Genomic DNA, 26,138 nt, shown 5'->3' with positions numbered 1-26,138 from the left:
GAGTCTCACCTTTTTTCAATGAAAATACAAGAAAGACAAAGTGACGATAGATACCTTTTCCAACTATTATTCTTATTTCAATTTTTATTCTTATCACCAAAATTCTTGAATTTCTTATTCCTTTAATGTGTTGACAAATATTTACAGCAAGTACACATCCCACACAATAACTTACACACATATTTTCCGTGAATTCAGGACACCAAACAAAGATATTTTCCACAACATTGACATAGCCTGCAAACCACACTTAAACTGCATACCTAGCTAGCACCTCAAAAATGCAACACTAACCACGATGGCGCTTCCACTTACATATAGTATAATATCTGTGATTGTCTCAAGTGAGGAATACAAGGGATTTCATTATTCTAAGGCTTCATACAACATTACAATGGACGGAAAATTGGGCTTCAAGACTGATATATTAACCATCAGAAAACATTGCTCACTGATTAACAGGTCGTTCTGTTGAGAAGTATGATACAGTCAAACCTGGATTCAGTAATCACTCAAGGGACTGAGGAAAAATGGTTACTGAGGACAGGCGATGCTCATGACAGGGTGGGGTTAACTATGTAAAAATGGATGAGACTGTTTTAAAGTGGCTTGTGACTGGAGGTGGTTGCCTACGCCAGGTGGTTCCTTGATCCCAGGTATGACTGTATATAGTCAAATCTTTTCAGCTCTAATTTTACTTAGAGGAAGGTTAAGGTGCAAGTGGTGATATCTCTAGCTGCCTTGCTTTTGATATGCAGAAAGACGTGATATGTATTTTAAGATCAAGTGAGAAGTCTCTGTAGTTTCAGACAGTGTTGCGCCACGGCGGTGGCACTCCTGTGGCTCCCCGAGCTGACGGAGTAACGACTTCCCGGGGTGGACACGGTGGACGTTCGCGCTCCCTGCGACATGGAGGAGAGCTTGTCTGGAGCTTTAAGTGAGACGAGGACCTCTTTCAGTTCCCGCCGGTGACACATGGTCCTGAGGGACATGGCTGCCGACTCCTGAACTGTGACCTGGCTGTCGTGCAGGACAGCTTCTAGTAGTCTGGAAAGAAATGATGATGTCAACAGGCCTCAGATTTAAGTCTTCATATCTCAGGAGTGCCTAAGGATGCACAACAATTTTACAGCATTCATAAGAATCTAACTGAACACATGCGGATTTTACAGAATTCATACGATCCAGTACAAAGAAATATATGAATTTTATGGAATTCACACGATCCACTACAAAAAAAAAAGGAGTTATACTAAAAGTAAGTATTGTATCGATTCTGTAGGCACCCCTGTATCTCTTAACTTACAATTTGTGTTTGCATGTGCATGTGGAACGGACATTTTGGTCTCAAGAAGTGTAATTTTATATTTCATTTACAACAAGGTATTGCAACAGAGAACAGAATGTAGGACAACAAACTGGTGTACATGTATCAACCTTCAAAATTCATAGAAATGGGCTTGGAAATATCATAAATACTCACCTGTGAGGAGCCTTGTTCTTGATGAGTGGTACACAGAGGGTGGAGGAATGTCTGGACAGGTTTCCAAGTGCAGCTGTAAAAGAAACATTTATATATTTTCTTAATTATTATCTATTGTTTGAAACATTTAGCAGAAATATAATTCACACGGTTGTGATTCACCTCAGTACCATTTCAAGCTATGTTTGCACAAGAAAAATAAACTTGCCTTCAAACTACGCGACAAAACATTTTTATCCTACACTGAAAACTGAAAAGACTACCTACTCACTACCCTATGAGACACAGTCTGTGGATGTAAGTTATTGGGAAACATGGCTTTACCCACCTGAAGCATTTGCCCGGGTCCTGGCCAGATTGTCGTTCAACAGGCTGACTAGCTGTGGCACTGCTGTTCCCAGTATGCTGTACAGGGTCCCGTTGTGATGTGCTGCGTTACCAACAGCCAAGCAAGCACACTGCAACACAGTCACAAAACAATGCATCTTGTAGAAATGTACTTGAAGTTGATACGTTTTGATACATCAATTTTTTTCTTAACTTGCACAAATTTTGAGATATGAATGAAGTGTGTGTACAAACCTTTCTGACGTTTGTGTCATTATCTTTAAGAAGTGTCAGCAGTCGTTCCACCAACTGCTTCCTGCGAAAAAAAATAAACAGAAACAGCTGATATAGAGATGCATGTATAACACTAGTCATTTTTGGTTCTAAAAAAGCAACATTGGCAATTAAGATAATCAGATCACCTTTATACCTTACAGTGTACTCTTATGTTTTGCATGTGACTGTCAAATACAAGTGCATGCTTTTCTCGATCTCTATCATGCATTTTTTAATGCACGTTTAGGGACATCTAACTTCAAAGTTGGTTGGATATTCTAAATTGCCTTTTAACACATATCTAAAGTAATCAGTAGTACTTCATCACCAAGAGCTAAATATAGTATGAAAACTTTATTTCTGTACCTGCCCAATCAAAAAGAAGCGAGAAAAACTTTACCTGGCTTTCAACACCTTGTAGAAGTCATCTGAGTGTCTGAGAAGATTACCCATAAGGCTGCAGGCTCTGGACTGTACCACTGGGGAGGTGTGGTTCAGGAGGGACAGCAGAGTGCTATAGTCACCTGTGGAACCAGTAGGGCCAACATTCCATTTAACTGCAAAAAGAGGACCAATATCTTCAAGCACAAGACCTTACAAGCACATGACCTCCACCAAATAAATGTCACAGGAGGCTGGATTTTTTTTGGTAATTTGATTTAGCCCCGCCAATTGTAAGCTCCTTGCAATTCAGCCCTGGCTGCAAAGAGAGAGTGGTCAGCCTACCCCAATAATGACTTTTTTTAAAATCTAAACCAAAAAAATCTGTGCACACCCACAAATTTTTGTTATTTGATGTCTACAAATTTGACCCCAAACAACACCTTCCAGGACTCCCTCTAACCATTGCCATCAGTACTACAATTATAAAGCTAGAACAATTAAAATAAGTACGACACAATTTCCACCTATACCTTTCTGTCCCACGAGCAGTGACTTCAGGAAGTCCATGTGATCAGCTGAGTTCCTGGCGATGTGACAGCACACGGACAGCACGTCAGCTGTCACTGCCACAGGAGCCTCCGAGGAGAGCAGCTGGACCAGGAAACCTGTCGACTGAACGCAGAACAGTAGACGTGATTAATGTGGAGAAATATGATTAAATTGCATAAATATTCATCAGCCATCCAAACAGCTCTAATAAGTCATTTCATTACTCAGATGCCTACAAAGAACCTTTGGGTCAAGATGTGCCAAAGTATTGTAAAAGCAGCATTAGCTAATTGTCATTTTACAAAACAGATAAGTAGACAATGTGATGTATACCGGCATGTTTGCCAAGATGGTTCACTTACCTCTGTGTTTTGTACCATGATGACAAACTGTGGAATGAGTTGAGTGTCGCCAAGAATCAACCTGCTCACAAGTCCTGTAAATTAAAACATACAGATACTCAATCAAGATACCACAAGGTGGAATCATATGTTTGCAAGCTGGACATTAATACAGGATGCTAAAGATTTATCTAGTTTTGTCCTGATTATTATCATCATATCTTGTCGCTCCAGTCCTGGATCCATTGCCAGGTTCATTAAAATGCAACATCAACCTGCTAATAAAATTTAGTGCAAGTTAACGTAAACAGTTTAGCACACACAAGCTGTTTGTAAAACGTTCTCATGCACCCCACCTATCGGCATCTCCAGTAAGTGCAGCTTGAGGTAGCGTCTGGACACCAACAGCAGCTGTGGTACCAGCTGTACCTCACGTACACACCTGAAACATGTCAAAGGTCAATGTTGAGTTCTGACTTCAAATGTTTAGTTCAGATCAGATAGTATGACTTGACTATCAAGTTAAGTGTTTAGTTTACATCTCAAAATTTGGTGTCTGTCAAATAAATCATTTTTCTGTAATATCGGGTGATATTTTCTAATTATGATAATCATACTTGGATTTTAGAAAGACATTTGAATTTTCCTCTTGGAAACTTGGTCAACTTTTAGTAATATCGAATAATATCCATAACATTAACTCATCAAATGAGGCCATGAACCAGTGTTCTCGCCAGCCTAAAATTTTTACCCGTCATTTCAATTTTCCTGTCGGGAAGAACATATCGAGCGCCGAAGGCGTGAGGCGTCACGCCGGAGGCGTGACCATCCTAGGGGGGTCCGGGGGTATTCTCCCCCGGAAAATTTTGGAATCTAGACCCTCTGAAACGCTATTTCCTGCATTTTGAGGGGCAAATTTCTTGGTAGAATAAGCTTAGTTTAATGACATCTCTTTCGGTGAAAAATTACACAAGGGTTTCAGGCTTAATTTGGGGGGGAGGCGTGCCGTCGATCATCGCGGTACTGAGATCGAATGTTCACACACAAGCTACATTTCTATGTTGTATACAATCGACAAAGAAAAGAAAATCAAGCACAACAAAACTTTATTACGTATCTACGTCCTACAAAAAATACACACAGAATAAGTCGGCAAAATTAAAATTTTTCAACACTTGTCCCGTATGCTCCCTGTAATTATTGAACATAATGAGGAATTTGACACCCTACTTTGAGAAAGAACGCCATAAAGACGTCCATTTTTTCCCCCATGTTTTCCACGGTTAATTTCTCCGGTGACTGCACTGAATGTCTTCAAAAGTTGTCGATTCAAGCCTTCCAACAGCCGCTTCGTCGTGCGATCCTTGCGATCCCCCCCATTCCTCTAACATCTCGCAAATTCACGCTTAGCTGAAATCACGCGAGTAGCGAGACTCGCATGTCATTGGTCGGTATTTCTTGACGCGCCGGAGACGACGCACTGTGATTGGTGGAATAGAATATCTGACGCCTGTTTACCATTTCTTACGGGAAGAAAGCGCATTCAACTCAGCCGCCGCGGCTTGAAACTTTAATAATGTTTTACAGATTACAGAAAGCCTAGCTATAGGAATATTTCTAAATTTTTAGGCTTCTTTGATAACAATAACTGACGGTGAACCGAGAGGGACAAAACAGAAATAAACGTCAGCCCGATGCGACCAGCCAAAACTGTGGGGAGGGCGGCGCATGACGCCGAGTTTTCGGCGGCCACCAAATATCCACCACGGCGCTCTTTGTCGCCGGCGGGCATTTGAAATGATCTAGATCGCCCTCGTCGCGAACTTCCGGTGATCCTCTGGAGTTTTTGCAAAATTCTAAACTCTGTCTAAATATCTTTACACACCTATATTTGTCCATTAAAAATGACGGGTTGGGCAAAAATTTTGTCCGTCATGAGCGACAAAAACCCGTCAAATGACGGGAGGACGGGCGCTGGCTAGAACACTGCCATGAACCATGATAGCAAATCAATAAAGCTGTCTCAATACTCACTCACTATCCATCCACAGGAATATTTTGTATTAGCAGCAAAATAGCAAACATTCATAATAAGTATTCCACATAGATAAGGATATCTTTTCAATATTCACACAGTAGATATTGTCATTATTACCCTCAAAAATGAGTTTTTTTCCTGATTTACATCATGACTTTCTAGGTCTAGAAAATAAAGTACTGCAAATTCATTTACTTTTGCGATGGTTTTATATCGTGGTAGGAGGTTTCACTGTGTTTTAAATTTACGGTTGATACAATTCTGCAATACAGTAGTAATATAATGAAAATGCATATTCACAGTGTTATGAATTTGCAGTGGAGAGGTGAGAGGAAAAACCATTAAAATAAAACCACTGCAAAAGATTCAAGACTTACAATATACATTTGCATGGCTTCATCGATAATCATCTACATTGTACAGGTATGTGTGCCAAGATTGCTAAAAAGATCCCCCACCTGAGTGTCTCTGAGAGGATGGTATCGTTTGTGTCCACAGCGAACGGGAAACAGAACAGCTGGGTCACCTGCAGGATCAGGTCAATGACCCTCTCCGATGGGCTGGAGTCCTCATCACCAGGGCTGGCACAAAAATGGATGAAAGGAAAATGTTTTGGGCCAGAAGAAATTTGTCATAGTGTTTTAACACTTGCCATGCAATTACTGATAACAGTCTTAAAAGTGTTATCAGTAATTGCATGGCAAGTGCTTATACTGATCTAGGCTTCATCGTAAGCAGTAAGCTTGTTCAAATGATCAGAATTTTTGGGTTACAGTGTGTTAAACTTTGACTTGTTATTTAACCTACATAAACATTAATCCACCGGGTAACATAAATCTGCCACTTTGAAAAACAGTAGGTTTGAGAGATCTCTAGCACAGCACCTGCAGTTATGCACAGTTTAGATATACTGGAGTGTATTTTACTGGGGGACGTTTGGGTTGGAGATCTGCACCAACCAATTATGCACCCTGGTGGAATTATGTACTTAGTAGATGTTATAGTGACAGTAAAAGTTCCGTCCTTACCTTTGTGCCAGTTCAGCCAGGAAGAAGTCTGACAGCATAGTGGCCAGACACAGCACAACCACACTGTCTGCACTGGCCAGGAGGGGGACACACTGGTGGGGCTCCTGGGGGAGGGGTGGGGAAAACAGTCAATTTGGTTGTTACATAAAGGATCAGGATATGGTTCTAAATCTGCATAGACATGTTAAGATTTTGTACTTGGATCTCTAAACATGATGACAATACCCTTGGCAAACTATGAGTACTGAACAGTACAGTATTAAATGATTACTGTCAGTAACATTTCAGTAACATTTTTAGTAATTTAGCTTTTATCCAACTCCTGTAATGTGGCAGTACTACTCAGTATACATCTCATACCTTTGTGAACACAATAGTGCCCATCTGCATCATCACCATCAGTCCTGAGGGGGACATCGCTGACCAATCAGGGGGTGGTCGCCGTGGAGACAGGATCTTCTCCTCCCCCTCCACATCGTACACGGCCATCTCTGTCTGTGAGTTGATGTGGAGCACCTGGACCAGACGGTGCCACAGCAGGTTCCACACGCCGCACTCGATAAACAGCCGCACCACAGATACATCACCCTGTGGGGAGAAAAGGGAATGTTATCCTAGTTTAAAGACTTCCATAGCATGGCACAATCCTCCTTACTTTAATGTTGCTCCTATATTAGTATGCTCTCTGCAATGTTAGTCTTGAATAAGTACTGGTATGAACTACAAGTACTGGGTGTGAACGTAAACTACAGAGGATGGTATCCACTACCCAAATTCAGTGCAGAGGTGAAAACAAAACTTTAGAATATGATTTCAACATCTTCCTATGAAAAAATGCATGTGATTTGTTGGAGGACTTTTTTTCAAATAGTGTCACATTATGATAAATAAAATGGTTCTAGCACTTACCTCATGCACCAGCTGCAGCAATAGTTCCAGCATGCCATCCAGGATGCCATGCTGCAGGGGACAAGGCACGGTCACCTAGGATGGGAACACAGAAAAATTTATCTATGTACAAACATCAGCCGTGTAACAAAGATAGTTCAATATCAATCCCAATCATTGTTGTGACAAGCTAAAAAAAAATGTGTATCCATAACAACTTGACATTACTGTGTGGGTATAGCTATGAGTCAACCTGGCTATCAACTACAACATCATTGAACCCGAGCCAACCCATGCTTCCAATTCTCCAAGTATCCTATTACACCACAATGTGCCTCACCTCAGAGAGTTCAGACAGGACATGTCTGCAGGCCATGAGAACCTCGTCTATCTGCATCTCTATCTCCACACCGTAGTTACTCATCTGACTTAAGAGGAGGGCAGCAGCAGCCTGGGGGGAGGAGGGGGGGCGCACAAGGTTGATAAACTACAGACATCAAAATTATACTTTAGAATGAAAGCTCATCTATGTTCTTAGAATATGTATTTGAAAGATTTTATGCCATCAAGTTCATCAACCCAACACCCAACACTGCATTCACCATATGAGTTTTCAAACCAATGAATGCTGTTCACGGTGGTTTTAAGTTTGCGGTTAAAACAAGGGGGTAGACGAGCAGAAGACAGAACAAAAATGCTCACGGGGAAGAGGTCAACGCAAAAAACGTGAACATAAAACCACTGTGAACATTTCCCCTTTTACAGTATCCTCTATACACCTGTGAGAAAATGTTGCAACTGGTTGTTAGTTTTCCCCTTGCATAATACACAAAGATATGATATTTCACCTCTATTGATGGATAGCGTTTTCTCTTCTGGAAGAAAATTTCATAAAATAGAGATCATTCAGACTTGGAACAATGTTTAAGGAAGAAATAAATCTACTTTTCAGATGTGTTTTCCATAGACACAAAAATTGTCATGAAATATGACATACTAGTTTTGCTAACCCAGTTTAAGGATTTCTTCAACCACACGAGGATCAGGATGAAATGCCCTGCTTCAAGCAGTTTATACAAATTTGTACAAAGTCAGGGGGCATCTTTACCATTTTTTGACACATGAGTTAAGAATGAACCGATCCAATAGCCCTGCCCACCTCTATCAAAACATAGAAATGCAAAACATAAAAACAAAAATGCAACTATTTGAAATGCAGCCACTCTCTCATTGGTTATACTGCCGTTGGCCATTCTCCCATTTGTTGAACTGCTAATTGTGATGGACAGTCAGGGTCAGTCCATATCTAACTTACCCCATGGCTTGGCACCTGTGACTGGACATAGATATCCACAATCAGACCAGACGCCTCTGCCAGCACCTTGGGCACCTTATTCAGCTGTAGCAGGAAGACACTCAGCAGCTGTAGGGTCATCTCAAACCCCTGCAGTAGAACTGACTCCTCCAGAGGCACCTGTAAGGGGATATATACAGTGAAAATAGACATGAAACGAAAAAAGGACAGAGAGATCTTTATGTAAAAGGTGAATATTTGGAGGGTACTCAGCAGTAACTGTTGATCAAATCATTACCACTGTGAGACATAGCTGCTGCCTGTTCTATCCAACTAAATGTGAAGTTGCCAATACAGTGCAATATTTGAATTCTGAAAATTAGTATCTGACGAAATATAACACTTGTTTCAGGGGGAATTTGTTTTAATCCCTCTAGTCATCTTTGTGGGTAGATCTACATGTTTTGACCTAAAGATTTTCACTGAATTCTGAAAATATACTAAGTATCTGAGGAAATATGGTATAACACCTGTTTCATAACTTTGTTTTAATCCCTCTATTCATCTTTGCAGGTTGGTCTGCATGTTTTGATGAGAAGTAAGATTTGCAGTTTCTAAGTACTCTGAGTTTTACAGACCTGTCCTTCCAGGATGGCCAGTAGTGCTGACATGGGCCGTTCCTGGGACGTCACCAGCCGACACATCTTCCTGGACACCTGAGAGGTGGTGTACAGAACCTGGGGGAGAACAACAAGATACTTTAACGTTATATCTTAACATTTCAGGACCAGCAGAAACCAAACAGGGGAACCAGACAACTTGGATTGTATTCTGGGTTATATATAGCCTGGGTGCTGCCAACCAACTAAGCGGGGAGTGTCAGAGCCATGGAAACTAAAGAGAATGATGCCCAGTTTAGGTTACCCATATTTCAGACTAAAACACAAGCAGATGTCTACTCCCCAGAAGAACTGCAATGACACTTGCAGTACAATGCACATTGAAGCATCTTTGCTGTATGTCATAAAACATATCTGCTTTTCCCAATAGATCTGCTCTAAAGAACGTTCAGGTACCTTGATGACACTGACACAGTTGTTTGGGTCGATGATTCTCTCCATCAGTTCCTTCAGGATGTACTCATTATGGGAGCTCAGCAACTGGTCAGTGATGTACGAGGCCACCTAGTGACAAAACAAGGCATTGCACCATTTGGTCACAAGTTTGACTTCAGTTCTAGTGTATACGGCACATATGGTTGCAGACCACAGTATTTCTCCTATAGGGATTTATATAGTTAAGGATCCCAAGGTGAGAAGCTTCGACGCTTGAAAATTTATAGAAAGGTGCACAATTAGGGTGCCAGATTTTTATATGTTTGATTTCAAGGTTCAATCTACAAAATATCTGCAAAATGAGGTTAGATTTGCCGGCTCGTTCTCTTTTAAAAGCCACTTTGATATGACCCCCAGCGGAGGTCAACGTACTGCAGGCGACTTACAGTAGTCGGGCGGTAACAATATCCAGGCGCGAATCCAACTCGACCGAACAAACATCGTAATCAAACTCGTACTGTCTCAAAACTGACGTATTCCTCTGCCATTCACCACAGTTTCAGCCTCGCTAACGTGCACAGAAAAAAAACTACGGCCTTTTCAAGCAATGTGACGCACTACTTCGTACCCGAACTACTATTGTCCACGGGGGTCGCCCATTAATACTGTGTTCTGCGACCATATGCCTGTGTTTTAACCAATGATATACAGTATATGAATCATTTGTGTGCTATGGAAGGAAAGGAAAAATACAGACTTTGGGATTTCCTTTGCTGTAGATGTTTAAGATTTAGCTATAATAGTTACTTGTTAAGTGTATGATATATCATAACATAAGGTTACCATCTTCTTCCCATTGTCTTTTCCAGTGTGGATCATGGAGGCCAGGACAGACGTTGTCATGGTGAACATCTGTTCCACCCGTGCTGAGGCTTCTGCTGGGCTGGGGAGCACAACTGGAGAAATGAAAAATAGAAAGACTCTTATTCCAGATTGGGTTATTACAGTTCCACTTGTACCAATGTGTCGATGAACCCCATCCTTCATTGGTCAAACGTTAATGAATACATGGAGAAAAAATGTTCTCATGTCTAAACAATGTTTTAGCCTGGGTACCATCTTCTGTAGTACCACAGTTAGAAAGCGAAAAGATTGAGCCAGCAGTTACTATGGAGGATGGTACCCAGGCTATGTGAATTTGCTACAAAAAAGTCAAATAACCTGGAACACATGAGCTAAATTGAAGATACAAAATGTATTCCCTACAACAACCATGGCAACAGGACAGCATGCCTCTTAAAAGAGAACATCGGGTTTTCTTTATTTTCCATCCGCTTAAAGAGTTATGCTTTAACATTCAGGAAAGAAAATCTGGACTATCATGTGCCCAAAAATGTCTCATTATCTGACACAGCAGGACTTACTCTCCAGTTTCCTGAGCAGCCCTGGTTCTATCCGTGTCATGGCAACCAGAGAGTTGAGCACGGCGCGGTTCTGGTCCACTAACCGGCTGTAGAACCGCCGGGGGATGTCTGTCTGGTTATGGTCCATGGAGTCACACAGGAACATCAGGCACTGGGGAATACATCAGAACATTGCAGAGCATTCTTACTACAATATTATCATTGATGGTAAATACAGTAAAGAATCAAGTTGATGAAGGTTTGACATCTCGATAGACAATATATGCAGACAAATTCATCTGTACCACTGGATTAAAAAACACAGAGACTACTTTCAGACCACATTCCAGACCCACATTCATTGCCATTCCTAAGGATATATAATATTTTTTGGCAACACCTCATGGGTGGAGGCATTTCTCATCCTGTACTTACCATCAGTCCGTGTTCCCTGAGTTTGAGATCGTGGTCTGTGGGTTCCTTGATGACCAGAGGTAAGATTTCCACAAATGACAGAGCTGATTTCTCAAAAACTTCAAAGCTGCAGGGAAGAGTAAAGATAGATATGTTGTAAATTTTTTGTTTAATGTGTCTTGTTCAAGGTAACAGTAGATCATTTGATACAAGAGGTAGTATAAAAATATCAAGTAGTCAAGATACACAAAGGCATACAAGTGCCAGTTAACTTAAGGATCATCCATGTGTGGCTTGAAACACATTAGTGCACAGATGACAATGTCTATATTTTACTTATTCTGCACAGAGGTTATCTAGTTAATCTCCAAGCAGATCTATTCGTGGCAAGGCAGTATCAAAAGGGCCAACCAAACTTTGGATACTAGTTGGCCCTTTTGAAACTGCCTTGCCTCTGATAGATCTGCATGGAGATCATATCTAAGTTAGAAGTTACAACTAGAGTACCTTTTTGTCCCCTTGATTTCTGAGATGTTGAAGTCACTGGAGAAGTATGCAGTGAGAAGGCTGACCAGATCACCAAGAACCTGAAGACACCATGGAAGCTGCAAAAGACATGAATTTTCTTTAAGATATATCAAGAAACAAGGTCTTGGATTCTTGGCAATAGAATTCAAGACTGCTGAATCTCACATTGCATTGAAACCTTGTAGCACAGTAAGTTATTATGAAAAACAAAGTCACAAATTGAAGTACCTTTTTGATGTTTGTTTTCTCCAGCAGTTGTTTAGTAAGGTGGAGGGTGTAGGAGGGAACCTCCATCTGCTGACACAGCTTATACAGCAGCTCGTTGTCACTGGGAGGGAAAAACATTACCTTAACTCCTGTTTGCACTGATACTACACATTCACACTGATGTTATTTCAGCACATTGTCACTAAAGAGGGTGTACAAAAACTCACAAGTTACTCACATTCACACTGATGCTGAATAAGACAAGCTATATTGTGTTGTACAAATGAAGCTTATCATTAGCGTTAAACAAAACTATTTTGCATCATAATAAATCCGCATCAATTCTCGTCATCATCATATATGAATGTTTAGAACATATCTTTATACACTGATTACCTACCATTTAGTGGCCAGTAGGTTACAGATGACTCTTAGGACAGGTCTGAGTCTGGAAGCTCCCTCCAACATACCCTCCAGAACCTGATAGGGAACATATTAGTTAATATTGGCAAACATTTTCTGTTCCAGAGGAAAAAGAGTAACTTCAGATATTTTTGTATTCCTTTATTAGTGATCAGTTTCTTTTTTGTCCTTATTGATGTTGCTATATAATTTCAGCTGTCAACTTTTCTGTTTTTATATTTCAGGATAACATTTGTTTGTTTGTATTGCATACCAAGTTAACTGCCTCACGGCGTAACACACCAGGTTTATACTGAAGAGTACAATCTGTATACCCGTATAGATTTATTTGAACCACACTAGGAAGGACTCCACTCTTTGTGTGGTGTGCTACAGGTGTGGCTCTCTCAAATACGAGACCTCCATTTAGCGTCCTATCAGACGGACTTCCCAAACAAAAGCTAGATACTCATTTTTACCTGTGAGTGAAGTGAGGAAATTCATGTAAAGTGCCTTTCCCAAGGGTATAACATCAACAGGACAAGTGAGAAGACCCCGGATTCGAACCCAAGACCTCTAGGTTCTGGGTCAAACACTGCCATTATGCCACTGCAACAGCACATTTATGAACAAAAGGTACAAGAGGAACCCCACCTGTTGTCCTGATGCCTGCAGTCGTGCAGAGATCCTGGAGGCGAAGTGCTCGTCCTGCAGCAGGGTCATGGGCGCAGTCAGCTGCATGTTGGATGGCTCAGTCGCCTCGATGAACTGCTGCCACTCATCATCACTGTCCAGCTCCTAGCAAAGTCATGGTCAACCTTAACGTACTAGACTAGATACAGATCTTAAAGTACATGTACATGTGTTGACAGCCACTCGAAAGAGTAGGGCAAGTCTACATGAGTTCATCAGTTCTGTTGCAGCCGGGCTTCCCGGGCCTTCTCTTCTGTACATGTACTATTATACTAACAACTTTTCAATTTGATATATTGTGATTATTGAATAAAACCACAGAAGCAAATCAGCCTTACTTAAACTTCCATAGTTCACATCTCAGGAGGAAGTTCCACACTAAAACTTCTTTTGTAGAACTACATTGTATATCTTAATGGAGCAAGCTCCTCGTGACTGCTTCCCTGGTAGGTACAACCTAAAACTTTTCAAGTCAAACGTGAGCATACAGTTGTCATCAAAATCCAGTAAGTGTAACCCAAAACATCTGAGGGGCTCTAAACGGGCATTGCGTTGTGGTGAATTGAAGTAAATAAAAAACACTTTTAAACAGATGAAGAATGGTATCACACCTCACTCTCTAAGTTGACATTTTCAAAGCTCTTTTTTGCCTTCTTGTCCTTCTCCTTAGCTGCTGCTGCCGCCTTCTGTGCAGCAATGTCCTCCTCCCTGGCATAGTCATGGCTGATCCGGTCTGGTCTGTTGGGACATAGGAAATATTCAGGACTACTCCATGTAATAGCAATATGTTCCTGGTGTTAAGTTAGGGCTGTGACAGACTATACTTCAAACATTAGTGACGTTGGGAGCCAAGGCAGACAATGATAAGTCTACAGTCGACAAATTTGTGATTACTGGAAAAACTGAACCTAACAGACAAGAAAACAGTCTTCATATCTGTTGTTTATTTTCTCACATAATACTAGATAATCTTGATAAAAAGACCATGGCAGGCCATGTATGTATATGCATACAGTGAAAGTGATTTCAGTTATGTTTGTAATGTGTAAAATGTTGCTAAAATGATGGTTTCCAATAACAAAAAAGTTTGTGCAGAAAAAAACAGACCTGGGGGTGATAGGCTTGCCCTTGCTAGCGGTTTCCCAGTCGTCCTCTGGTTGTGGTTGACCTTTCACCTTTGCCCCCAATGCAGGGTTAGCAGGTGCAACACGTGGAATCTTTGTTGGGGTACTCCCTGCACCTTTCTCAGGGCCCTGCTGTTTGGACCAGGCCTCTCCCTTTCCATCAGGCTTGCCCTGAAAAAAATGTCAAAAACACTGACATAACGTATCCATGATAATTTTGTTAAGATGCCTAAGCAGTTTTCCTTATACACAGGAGTAGAAGTGCTTAGCCATTCATGAGCATTGTGTAATAAAATGTCTTTGCTTTTCTTTTATAGCATGTTTCTCTTCTTTATTGTATAAAGAGCCATTGACAGAGAAATAGAGTGTTCAAATGGGTATTTCTACATGTCCAAATCTACAATACAGACAGGTTTACAGTAAATGTACTGTTACAGAGTATTCATGATGAAGAAATACCTCTGCTGTTAAAAATAATCAGGACCCCCTGATCCCAATTCATTCAACCTTGCTATCTTGCCACCCCAATGTTGGATAGCAGAAAAGCCTACTACGTTCAGCCGTCAAAACTTACCGAGACAGGTTTTGTCTTCTCCTCTCTGCGTTTCTCCCTGGCCTTGCTGAGGATCTTAGATTGTCCAGTCTTCTTAGTCTGCTCCTTCACTGCCTTAGCCTTGGCAGCCTGCACCTCGGGTGGAGGCTCCTCAGTAAAGGGCATCTCAGCAGCTGTCAGCTTCTTAGTTTCCTCAAGAACTGAAGAAAAAGGCTTTAAAATCAGAGTCTTGTCCTCAATTTAAGTTGGAGCTATAGCTACTAGCAGTGATCCATCTATGGCCATTGGTTCTTCAGATTGATAGATAAATGTTTAAGATGTTCTGCACTAATAACACATTGGAAATGTGAGCCACTACTAGGTATATCAATGTATGTAATCCTCAAATGATTACAATTATGTCTTGTTGGTGGAGAAAAGAAAAGCTGGACATTCAGAAACCCTCAAAATTGTTGAGCTGCAGTTTTGGGGTTATTTCATCTAAACTCCGAGCATGCAAGAACTCTCATTACATTTTGTAGTTACAGTCCAACAATTTTTTGTGTGAAATGAGTAAACATCCAAACAACTTGAGACAAATTTTCTACTAAAGAATGCTGCCATACCAACAACTCCCTCCTTCACAAAGGGATGGTGCAGTAGTGCAGGCCAGGTCAGCCGCTTCTTGGGGTCCTTAACCAGGAGGCCCTGCAGAAAATTCTGAGAACAGAAAAATGTTCTGATGAGTCAAACTACATGTACCAAAGAAGACCTTGACACAACATCACACAATATACAACATTAGAATTAAGACTTTCTTTTCTGTAACAAGGGTGTTAACAGATTGGACTCACCTTGAATTCAGCGCTCATGTTTTTGGGCCACTTGACAGGGTCTTTGATAATAAGACTGACAAGCTGGAAGATACTATTTGTGTAGAAGGGGGGCTGGCCCACAAATAACTCGTACAGGATACAGCCAAGAGCCCTGGAAGAAAAGGACAAAGGCCATGATGTTATGGAAAATCAATGCTAAAACCTGAAATTTCTACAATGCAATTTTGATTCTTCAAAGTTGAGATTTTTGCAAAATTACCTGTAATGAATTGTTGGAATGCAAATCCATCAGGAAGAGCACAATGTTAATAATGTATTTAGAAGAAAGTTGACTTCTATGTACATTTTATGCATCCAACATTTTCAAAGCCTGTTAAAATGGGAGTCGATGGTATGCTACAATGTGCCTATTGAACTTAATCTATTGTACCAGTAGTAATGTACATGTACTGTCCTTGGTGCTGAATAACACATCAAGAAGTGCTGCACTGTCCTTGATACGAACTTACCATAAGTCAGCATTGTGGTCATATGGCTTCTCTTCAACAAGTTCAGGAGACATGTACAGTGGTGTACCCTGGAACAAACAAACTTTGTCATATTCTTTCAATGTCCCTTACTCTTATAACCTAACCATTTAGGATATGCAAACAAAATAGTTGGATTTTGATGGCTGAATCATTTACTTCATGCACATGAAGGATTATCAAGCCCCGGAGGTAAGGAATTTTAAGACAATGGCGCACAGTCAGCAACGCTAAGCAGGATGAATGTATGAAAAGCTCTTACCTTTATTGAAGTCAGGACAAGTGTGTTGATACTCATGGCTCTTGCAAATCTGTAACAACGCAACAGTAATCATCATATTTGCATCTCCAGGTTTCAAATTCAAGTCAAATATTATAAACAACTTAGTATCAATTCTACCACAGTATCAATTCTACCACATCCTAGCTCATCAAAAGATACTATTAGCATGAACTTACCCAAAGTCACAGAGTTTGACCACCCCTCCCTTCCCCAGTAGTATGTTCTGAGGCTTCATGTCTCTGTGTAGAATACGGTGGGCATGCAGGTAGTACAGGGCTGAGATCAGCTGACTCGCAATGGACTGAACCTGTAGATAGGAAAAGGAATTGACAAGTTTGGCAATCACTCTGCCTTCAGAATTTTGAATGTACTGTATCAGTTGATATTCACATATGAGTTGATATTCCAATGAACATTTTAAGAAGACTTTTTAGCTATTATCATTTTAAATATGTTTTTAAAAAAGTGACAACACTAACCTGTTCCTCCGGTAAGTTCCCATCATCCTCCAGGATCTGGAACAGTTCCCCCTCTGCAAACTCTGTGACAGCTACAACCTGGAAATTGCATTATTGTAAATTTCTAAAGGAATTGTGTACCTTACATCATAATCATCATCATCATCATTCTTCCGGATTTACTCCAGTGAGATACAATCAACATAATACATCATAATACATGGCTAAAATAACTCATGTACATCTGTACTAAACTAGAGACTGCCGGAATACTGTTTTAAGTTTTGAGTTTTAAGGCTTAAATTTGTAAGAATTTTTACCAAAAGTTAAAATCTATTTTCTTCTACCTGTAATTTAAATCAAGTAAGACATTGTTGCTATACAGCCAATGTTTGAAAACCTTTTCTATAGTACATATGACAACTCTCCAAGCAAAGGTTTGGTTCCAGCTGGACAAGCCTGACTTGGCAACATAAAGAAAACGGGACAAAAGACAAAGCCAGACAAAAAACGCCTAAAAACACATCAAAAACCAGTCGGAGTCAAACCTCTGCTTGGAGAGTAACACATGACAACACTAGACATCATGCCAGCCCAATATAGTATACAGTTGTGCAGCATATGGAGATAAGGTTGACCTTTAGTAACCCTGAGTGGATGGGGACCAGGGGTAGACTTACAGGAATCCAAACGAGGCATGTAATTGTAACTAGGGACTACTGCTCATGCAAATATGGTGTAATCAGGCATTGGGGCCTCTCAAACTACACTGTTATCTTTGGCAATGGCAGGCTAGTTTATCACTCAATCTGAAAATACTCACTCTTATCACTGTCAATGAACTAATAGGTATCTGTAACAGTTATCAAAGCATCATTAACAAGTACACAAACACTAGTAATGTATCTGAAGATATTGCAATGTTTTGAATAGCATATTATAAGCAATAGGTTATTGTGATATCATATATGTTATCTACATATAGGCTGATACATTTTGAAGCATTTTGAACATCAACTTCCCTTCTAATTGAACACCAATTGTGACTAATATGAAGAGATTTACATATCAGAAACCCCCCATTGAATGTTCTCTACCAACAGTTATTTAAAACATAAAATTTCATCTGGCTAAAATAATCAGACTTACAGTATATGTCAATTTCATGCCATAATGTATGCACGGAACAGTGTTCCGTTTGATTTTTACCATTTCTAGAGAGTTTCCTTACTTGCTACCAACAAAGTATCAACTCAATATTTTCAGTAACAACTGTCATGCATGTATAAGGTCTGACAGATAAAGAAACTAAAATTGGAAGTAGTATCAGCTGCTTGTTACACATATAGTGATACCATAAACCCTGTTGCCCAGACCTTTCCTGTGTTTAAAAGCTTGTGTGGCAGCCATGAAGAGTCGGAGGGGTCCGGAGGGCGTGCGGCGTCTAATCGTGGCTGATTAGCGATAGACGTTCACTTCAAATAAAAACCTAACTGTGTTGTGTTGACATCAGATAGGCTTATCCTGTAATGGCTGCTATCAACCCCCACGCCCACAGCTTGACCCCTCTTTTTATTTCTTTTTATTTTTTATCATAAATGATGAAACAATGTTATGAAATGATGAAACTCAGGTCTAAGGTTTAAGAATCTTTTATCGTAGGAATCTTCACCATGGCAAAATGGCACAAAGCTAAAAAAAATCAGATTATCATGAAACAAAAAAAGCACAAATTTAAACAAAAACAAATAACCTTCAGATGAAATGTTCATCTTTTTATCTATTGTTTTGAGACATACAGGCAAGGCTGCCCAACAAGCCAGTGGTTATCAAAAAGTGCTAGCCCTGTTTCATTGAACATCAATACAGGACATGGAATGTAGGTCCTGACATGACCAAAAACATTGAAAAATGGGACAACTAATACTACCCATATTTCACTTTCCTTTTCTTTGCGGAAATGACAGGAGTTTTGTCTCTACCCGTACCTCTTTTGGTGTTTCAAAGCTGTCGAGCATCTCAATGATGTTGGGGTGGTGGAGGTGCTGCATGATCTCAATCTCACGCCGAAGGTTCCGCAACTCTTTCTCTGGACGGCCGACCTTGGGGATAAACTTCAAGGCTACCACCTGTTTAAGGAGGGATGCCAAAAGTGTGTCAGACATCAGAAGTAGACATTCGTCCTGCAACTATATATCTGCAAACAATACTGGTGATCTTACTCCTGGTGTTTCATACAAATGGGTGTGGTGCTTTTGGACGTGTAAACCTGATTTTGATTTTTTTTTTCTTCTTGTTACATGTATTAAGTCTGACAAGTGAAATTTTGTACAAGACTCCACTTTGGTTCAGTACATATAGGGTTCGTGAACTTGTGGAAGCATGAGATATCAATATTAATGCATATAGGTTATAATTGGCATGGCTATTGACAGGAACATCCTGTCAATAGTGATAATAGTATCAGAGCAATACTTGGTAGCTCAATGCATATGGGTAGAGCATTCACAGTGCTGGGGGAGGTCGGGTATACACGGGAAACATGTCGGGAATACATAGTCACAATTCTCTGGGAATGTATCGGGAAACGTTAACAGTTGTCCCCCGCATTTTAGGCTGGTCGGAGCACCATCGGTGTTCCATCGGTCGATGTACATTTCCCGACATACACACGGTAATTTTTCGATGGTCTCAAAATTCCTGATAAGAAACCCATGTTTTCCCGACAAATTTGTCGGTAATACGTCGTTTCTTTTTCCCACAGACTTCCGATGCCGGTCGTCAAGGCAACAAGTTACAAACACGGCGGAGGGGACTCCCCGGCTTGGATGAAACCATGGCAACGGCGTTGATTGACGTGTAGCCGCTGTACTGGTTACCATGGACACTGCATGATTGACAGCAGAAAGACAAGCACGTGGTCGTCGCGGCATGCAGCTTAATAAAAAGGAAACTTCAGACGATAATCGATCAGCTGTTCTCCAGCACCATATTTGACATTTACGGATGTTAACTTTTATTGTTTAGTTACAAGACTTAGTTTGTACGTAGTTTGTAGTACTACGTGCGGAACTCGCTGTACTGTTTGTTGTGTCAATAAAACTTTGATTACAACCGGCAAAAAATAAAATATTGAAAGGAACGATATTTCCGTAGAAGTCTGTAATCGGCAAGTATGGGAAGCATAGTTAAGATATCATAATCGAGGAAACATCGATAAATTCTTAATAACCAAGGAAATTTATGTCAAAGGACGCGGAAGCATAAACCCGGGATCGAACCTGCAACTCGCGGCGCCGTACGGCAGCCATTTGTTCGCAAACGCAAGCGGCGTATCGCGGTGAGCTAAATATTGCGGCGGGGTGACAATACCCTCAAACCACTTTAGTACAAACGGCCCATCACGTGGGGTTCCGCAGCTGCAGTCCGTAATGAATATACTTGCATTGTTCTACGGTCGAACGTTACGTGTTTCTGTTTGTTTTCTTCAATTCTATTTTAACATGTCACTCATTTCGTTTCATTAATAAATATTAGTTGGTCGTCGTTCGCTAACAAAGTGATAATATAAAGAATTGACGCGATTTCATTTTAACAGACGACAAGTGCCCATATCATATACGTAAAATAACGAGCGTGATTGTAACCAGCGTTGATAGCTCACCTGGTAGTGTTGTTGTCCATCAGTCCGAAGCAGGCAATATGTGCAGGTTCGAGCCCAACGATCCATTTTTATGTTTTACTTTTCTCTGTTACAGTCAACATTACTTTAATTTATTCTTTATCTTTCATCATCTTATGTTTATATTATCATGTTTAAATTTTTGTTATTCTTTATTTTTTTAAATCAACCTCTGTTCCTTGATGAAGGTCTCTGGGTGTTGTCTTTGCACTTCTACTAATTGACACGTCGTTTTGTTCTGACGGCGTCTTTGCCAACGCTAACAAAGCACGTGAGCCATCATCAGATATCTTTCCTAGCCTGGTTGGGACACTGGAAAAGAAAACAAAAATTGGTTGTTACTTACAATTGGAAACAATGGCGATGCATTTTTATTGAAACTAGAAAACATCCCAACAGTTTGTGAACAAACGTTCTTTTTTAATTGTTCGTGGAGCCGTCAACTCCTAATGGCCCAAATCGCTGTACTTTTGATTTTTGCGCTACGTAGTGTTTGGTTGAACTGTGGCAAGAATCAGCAGTAAAACTGGGAGGAATATTTCAATATTCCATAATCATATTCGTTACATGAAAATAAATTGACAATATAATTCCGAATCCCGTAGTCACTAGTCAAGTCGCAGCATGTTTTGAACGTTACAAATAAAGTCGCTTATCCAGTGCGAGATTCAGTAAAAGTAATGGAATGTTTGATAAAACCTCATTGATATGACCATCATAACACCCCGGTTACCATCTAGGAGTACTAATACTTTTCTTCTCAGTAGTCATTCGTTTCTCAGTAGTCCTTCGTTTGCCGTCGGTGACAAGAAATTTATACGGGCAAGACGAAAGTTACGGATGCTGGACAACTGAGTTGCATCGACAAAGTTCGTTATCCCTCTTAATGTTTGCAACTTTCATTTCGTAGTTTGATTGTATTTCCTGATTTATTTCAGCAATTTACATTATCATATTATTTCAGTATGTCTTCTGTTGTTCACATACAGCGTACTAAATTACCGTGGTCCGGAAAAATGCAGCCGATGGTGGTTAATCCGTCTCGATGCTTGAACTGATGTGGACCAACTTCAAGTTCCTTCAGATCTACACAACATTAATTCGACCTGTGTTAGAGTACGGCTCACCGGTGTGGGGAGGACTGCCTCGTGGGCTGTCTGACGAGGTCGAGAAGGTACAGAAAACCTGCTGCAGGATTATTGGAATCCCCTCCGACCAGCTGCCAACCCTGGAGAAGCGGAGACGCGAGGCATCCGTGCGTGAGTTCGGTAGGGTGGTGGCGGACGAAACACACCCCTGCCGGCACTTCCTTGTGAAATCCGGAGACACTAAGTACGATCTAAGACAAACTTCAGCCAACAAAGTACCGTTGAGCCGTACGAAGAGGCACGAGTCTTCTTCCCCAGAACTCTAAAATTGATGCAACAATGAGCCAAAAGGTTACATTGATTGCCATGATCTCTATATCTGTTAATGTTTTAGCTTAGTATTTGCACGATGATCGCCAACAAGATTATAATATATCTAATGTGACTATGGTAAGCGTGCTTTTAACAGATTTTACATATCTATTGTGACCGTGTCAAGTGTGATTACTGTTATTTTGTTAATAGAATATAATTTGTGAAAATTTTATGTGAGTTCATGTTAGCTTTCCGAACTTGTTAGTTCCGGGGAACGTCAGGTGTTAGTGTTAGTGACATGAAACAAACAGTTGGAAAAAAACCAACACCGAAGCAAACAAACAAACAAACAGATCAATACGAAAGCAAACTGAACGGGAACAAAACGAATAAATTAATGAACAATTGTCTTTTTATTAAAATGAATCGATGTGTCCGGAAAGTCCGTCCCCATCCTCAAGCATGGCCGGTATAACTGGCCCGCCGGTTGTCACGAATCTGAAAAGACGAATATGGAATACATGAGATGTAGCTATAAACAGCATAATGTAGTGGTCAACTATCCACGAATAACAATAGCGGCGGAGTTTTAAAAAAAGGACCCCAAACAAACAAACAAAATTATCTACCAACACGGTAATAATTCAATGACCTGGTTTGCCTTTTGACGAAAATATATCAATGAAAATTTACGGTAATTAGAAAACAATGGAAAAAAATGTCTAACTCGTCCGACGAGATATTGCTACAATATCGTAATAATCGGGACCTGACACCCATCATGACCGCGAGTGACCTTTTGCGTGAAAACCGATACATGCCCGACATTCGTCGGTAATGTATAGGAAGGCTATCGGGAAAGCAAGGGGCGAACTCCATTGATTTAGCCTGATTTCTGGATCTGTATCGGGTTCAACATCGGTAAAAGCTGCAGGGAAAAACCGACAGAAATCTGGTATTATTCCGTTACCAACACGACATACATCCGACCTCCCCGAGCACAGTGATTGGACTGACTAGGCTTGCATGCGAAGGTAATGGGTTCGATCCTGGGTCACAACATCCCTTTTTTATCATTCACATTTATGCATTATTTTACAGCATTATCCTCAAAGTTAGGGTTAGGGTTGACAGGATTATGAGGTGTTTTCACAATCCGTATCAAAGGAACGTCCTGTCAATAGTGCAAAAAAAATCAATGGACAGGAACATCCTGTCAGTAGCCTCGATTGATTATCTTACCACCAAATTTTACTCACCTGTCCAGTGTACTTCTTTCTCCCCTTGAAGACTTTCCCAAAAGACCCCTCCCCGATGCACTCCAAGACATGGTAACGATCCATAACTTTTCAATCGTCTAAGGTAGATTTCTGCAAAAGGTGAAACATATTCCCAGATGAAAGAGTGCCGAAATTATTATCGAGAGAAAAATGCCGACAAGCTCACAGGTGTAAACAACCAAATATAACCTTGAATATATCACCATACCTTTGTAGAATGGGAGATCACAATGACTGGCTTGATTCTTTATACTATTAACTCTTTGTTACTTTAAACATTTTTTATGTATATATCTTTGTGAAACGAATTTTCAGCAATTTTCTGGAGATAATTACTGGACTTCTGTTACGCGCCGAAATGAGTCCTTCGAACCCTCCATACAATCAGTCGTAGTACAGTCACGATACGTTGAATCAGGCTGGTTTATGTGTCCCTGTGATCTCAACACGTCTGACAACCTCGTGTAGGTCAGTTGAGAATTCAAAAAGTATTTGAACACGAAATTTGTTCCTTCAAAGTTGACCTTCTAAGTACTCATTTTGGCGAGGTTTTACGGTCTGCATGGGGGTTTCCAGACGACCGATGTATATCATGATCCAGTCTACTTCCGGGTCAAAGGAAGCACCCAAAGCCAAACAAACAGAACACCAAGCACATTCAGCCGAGTGATCGCCGATATTGTACCTTCAGTTTGGAGATCCGTATGTGAATTTTGTATATGTCAACAAAGGTTAACTCATTACCAAAATGAAACCTACTTCAAATCGAGTCATTCTAATCGCGAAACTAATGTTAACTAACACTATAAGGAAAGTTTGGCCGAAATGAATATGAAGCGTAGAACTCACTAGAAGCATATATAAACATATTAAAGATTTACCATTATGCATTTTGACCAGAATCCTTGAGATAAAGGACTTTGAGTGAGTTTTTGACCCCCATTCTTTTGTATTCTCCCTCTAATAGCGTTACATGTTATTCAAAACTTATAATCCAGATCACCAAATCATTGTCCTTGACACTTGATGGATCATCATAGACATAGGGAGCAATTGAGGTATCCCAAGGGCGTGTAATTCTGTCCTTCCAGTAATATGAGTGTGCCCTAATCGTAAGTCTGTGTCACTCTGGGACGGTAACAACCATGTGTAGCCTGGATAAAGTAGAAAATGAATCGTGTACTGTGCCTTCTATGATGACCTAAGGGTGTGTCATTTTAATGACACAAGAGAAACTCAGCTATACCAATTGTGTCTCATTCCAATGACATCGGAAGAAACTAAGCTATACTAAGGGAGTGTCATTCCAATGACATATTGGGAAACTAAGCTGTGCCATAGGTGTGTCATTCCAATAATGTAGGCAAAAAAATCAGATACTAGTATACCACGGGTGCGTCATTCCAATGACATAGGCAAAAACTCAGCTATACCAAGGGTGTGTCATTCCAATGACATAGGGGAAGTCCGGCTATACCAAGGGTGTGTCATTCCAATGACTTAGGGGCATATCCAGTTATACCAAGGTTCTTTCATTCCAATGACATATGGGGAAATCTGAGCTGTGTCATGGGTACGTCATTCCAATGATAAGGCAAAGACTCCGATGGTGTGTCATTCCGATGACATCGGGGGTAATCCAGCTATACTAAGGATGTGTTATTCCGATGACAAGGGGAAACTCAGCTATACCAAGGGTGTGTCATTCTCATGGCATAGGGGGAAATCCAGCTAACCAAGGATGTGTCATTCCAATGACATAGGGGGAAATCCAGCTAACCAAGGGTGTGTCATTGCAATGACATAGGGGGAAAATCAGCTGTGCCAAGGGTGTGCTTTCCAATGACATAGGTGAAAACTCAGCTATAACAAGGGAATGTCATTCCAATGACATAGGGAAGAACTCAGCTTTGCCAAGGGTGTGTCATTCCAATGACTTAGGGGGGAAATCAGCTGTGCCAAGGGTGTGCTTTCCAATGACATAGGTGAAAACTCAGCTATAACAAGGGAATGACATTCCAATGACATAGAGAAGAACTCAGCTTTGCCAAGGGTGTGTCATTCCAATGACTTAGGGGGAAACTTAGCTATACCAAGGGTGTGTCATTCTCATGACATAGGGGGAAATCCAGCTAACCAAGGGTCTGTCATTCTCATGACATAGGGGGAAACTCAGCTGTGCCAAGGGTGCGTCATTCCAATGACATAGGCAAGAACTTAGCTTTGCCAGGGGTGTGTCATTCCAATGACATAGGGGGAAACTCAGCTGTGCCAAGGGTGAACTTTCCAAAGACATATGTGGAAACTCGGCTATAACAAGCAAAAGTGTGTGTCGTTCCAATGACATAGGCGGAAATCCAGCTATAACAAGGGTGTGTTCTTCCAAGGGTGTATCAGGAGTCTATGCTGCAATCTAAGAGATTAAACGGCTAGTATTACTACAGGTACCGTTGCGCTGCTTAAGTATATAGGGACTTCACCTGTCGTCATTTTGCGACGCCGCTCAAAGGCAGAAACATAATACAAATTTCGTTTGTGTCACGACACAGAGAATGACATACTCTCATGAAAGCTTGGTCTTGACCTGAGGAATGACAAACCATTGATATAGCTGAGTTTTCCCCTATGTCATTGGAATGACACACCCTTGGTATAGCTGAGTTTCTCCCTATGTCGATGGAATGACTTGCTTACTTGCTTGCT

The 26,138-nt window shown here is 40.7% G+C and overlaps 1 protein-coding gene and 1 long non-coding RNA gene across 3 annotated transcripts; one reads left to right on the top strand and one right to left on the bottom strand.

Annotated features, from left to right (window-relative positions):
* Nucleotides 1-51: 51 nt before the first annotated feature.
* LOC136443413 (serine/threonine-protein kinase 36-like) lies at nucleotides 52-24,279 on the bottom strand. Of its 2 annotated transcripts, XM_066440638.1 has the most exons (36): nucleotides 23,644-24,279; nucleotides 23,415-23,525; nucleotides 19,059-19,199; nucleotides 17,092-17,169; nucleotides 16,789-16,919; nucleotides 16,592-16,640; nucleotides 16,312-16,379; nucleotides 15,821-15,953; nucleotides 15,593-15,686; nucleotides 15,009-15,187; nucleotides 14,418-14,605; nucleotides 13,922-14,048; nucleotides 13,272-13,415; nucleotides 12,616-12,695; nucleotides 12,237-12,336; nucleotides 11,988-12,085; nucleotides 11,502-11,607; nucleotides 11,088-11,238; nucleotides 10,507-10,619; nucleotides 9,685-9,792; nucleotides 9,247-9,345; nucleotides 8,630-8,788; nucleotides 8,163-8,189; nucleotides 7,655-7,765; nucleotides 7,336-7,410; nucleotides 6,787-7,014; nucleotides 6,427-6,530; nucleotides 5,857-5,979; nucleotides 3,717-3,802; nucleotides 3,382-3,455; nucleotides 3,001-3,142; nucleotides 2,487-2,610; nucleotides 2,066-2,126; nucleotides 1,812-1,941; nucleotides 1,484-1,556; nucleotides 52-1,047 (listed from the first exon to the last, which is right to left on the bottom strand). In XM_066440638.1, the coding sequence occupies exons 2-36, from the start codon at nucleotides 23,496-23,498 to the stop codon at nucleotides 783-785; spliced, it is 4,053 nt and encodes a 1,350-aa protein (XP_066296735.1). In that variant the 5' UTR covers nucleotides 23,499-23,525; nucleotides 23,644-24,279; the 3' UTR covers nucleotides 52-782. The 2 variants fall into 2 exon arrangements, with proteins under 2 accessions (XP_066296735.1, XP_066296743.1); XM_066440646.1 differs by lacking the exon at nucleotides 8,163-8,189 and having other exon boundaries at nucleotides 23,644-24,278.
* LOC136443405 (uncharacterized) lies at nucleotides 19,572-22,787 on the top strand. Its single transcript, XR_010757146.1, has 2 exons — nucleotides 19,572-21,621; nucleotides 21,742-22,787. It is a non-coding gene; the product is annotated as an uncharacterized lncRNA (long non-coding RNA).
* Nucleotides 24,280-26,138: the final 1,859 nt, after the last annotated feature.

This window comes from Branchiostoma lanceolatum, chromosome 1 (genome assembly GCF_035083965.1).
Source record: "Branchiostoma lanceolatum isolate klBraLanc5 chromosome 1, klBraLanc5.hap2, whole genome shotgun sequence".
Lineage (NCBI taxonomy): Eukaryota > Metazoa > Chordata > Leptocardii > Amphioxiformes > Branchiostomatidae > Branchiostoma > Branchiostoma lanceolatum.
The sequence above is the reverse complement of the archived record's forward strand: the minus strand, read 5'-3'. Positions and strand labels throughout refer to the sequence as shown.

Bases quoted from the DNA above. Each gene is read 5' to 3' on its own strand.
- LOC136443413 (XM_066440638.1), bottom strand. From the start codon at position 23,498: ATGGATCGTTACCATGTCTTGGAGTGCATCGGGGAGGGGTCTTTTGGG. The intron at 8,190-8,629 runs GTAAGTTAGATA...ATTTTCTTCCAG, and splicing joins CACAGGTGCCAAGCCATGGG to AAGAGAAAACGCTATCCATC. The intron at 7,766-8,162 runs GTGAAATATCAT...TCCTCCCCCCAG, and splicing joins AACGCTATCCATCAATAGAG to GCTGCTGCTGCCCTCCTCTT.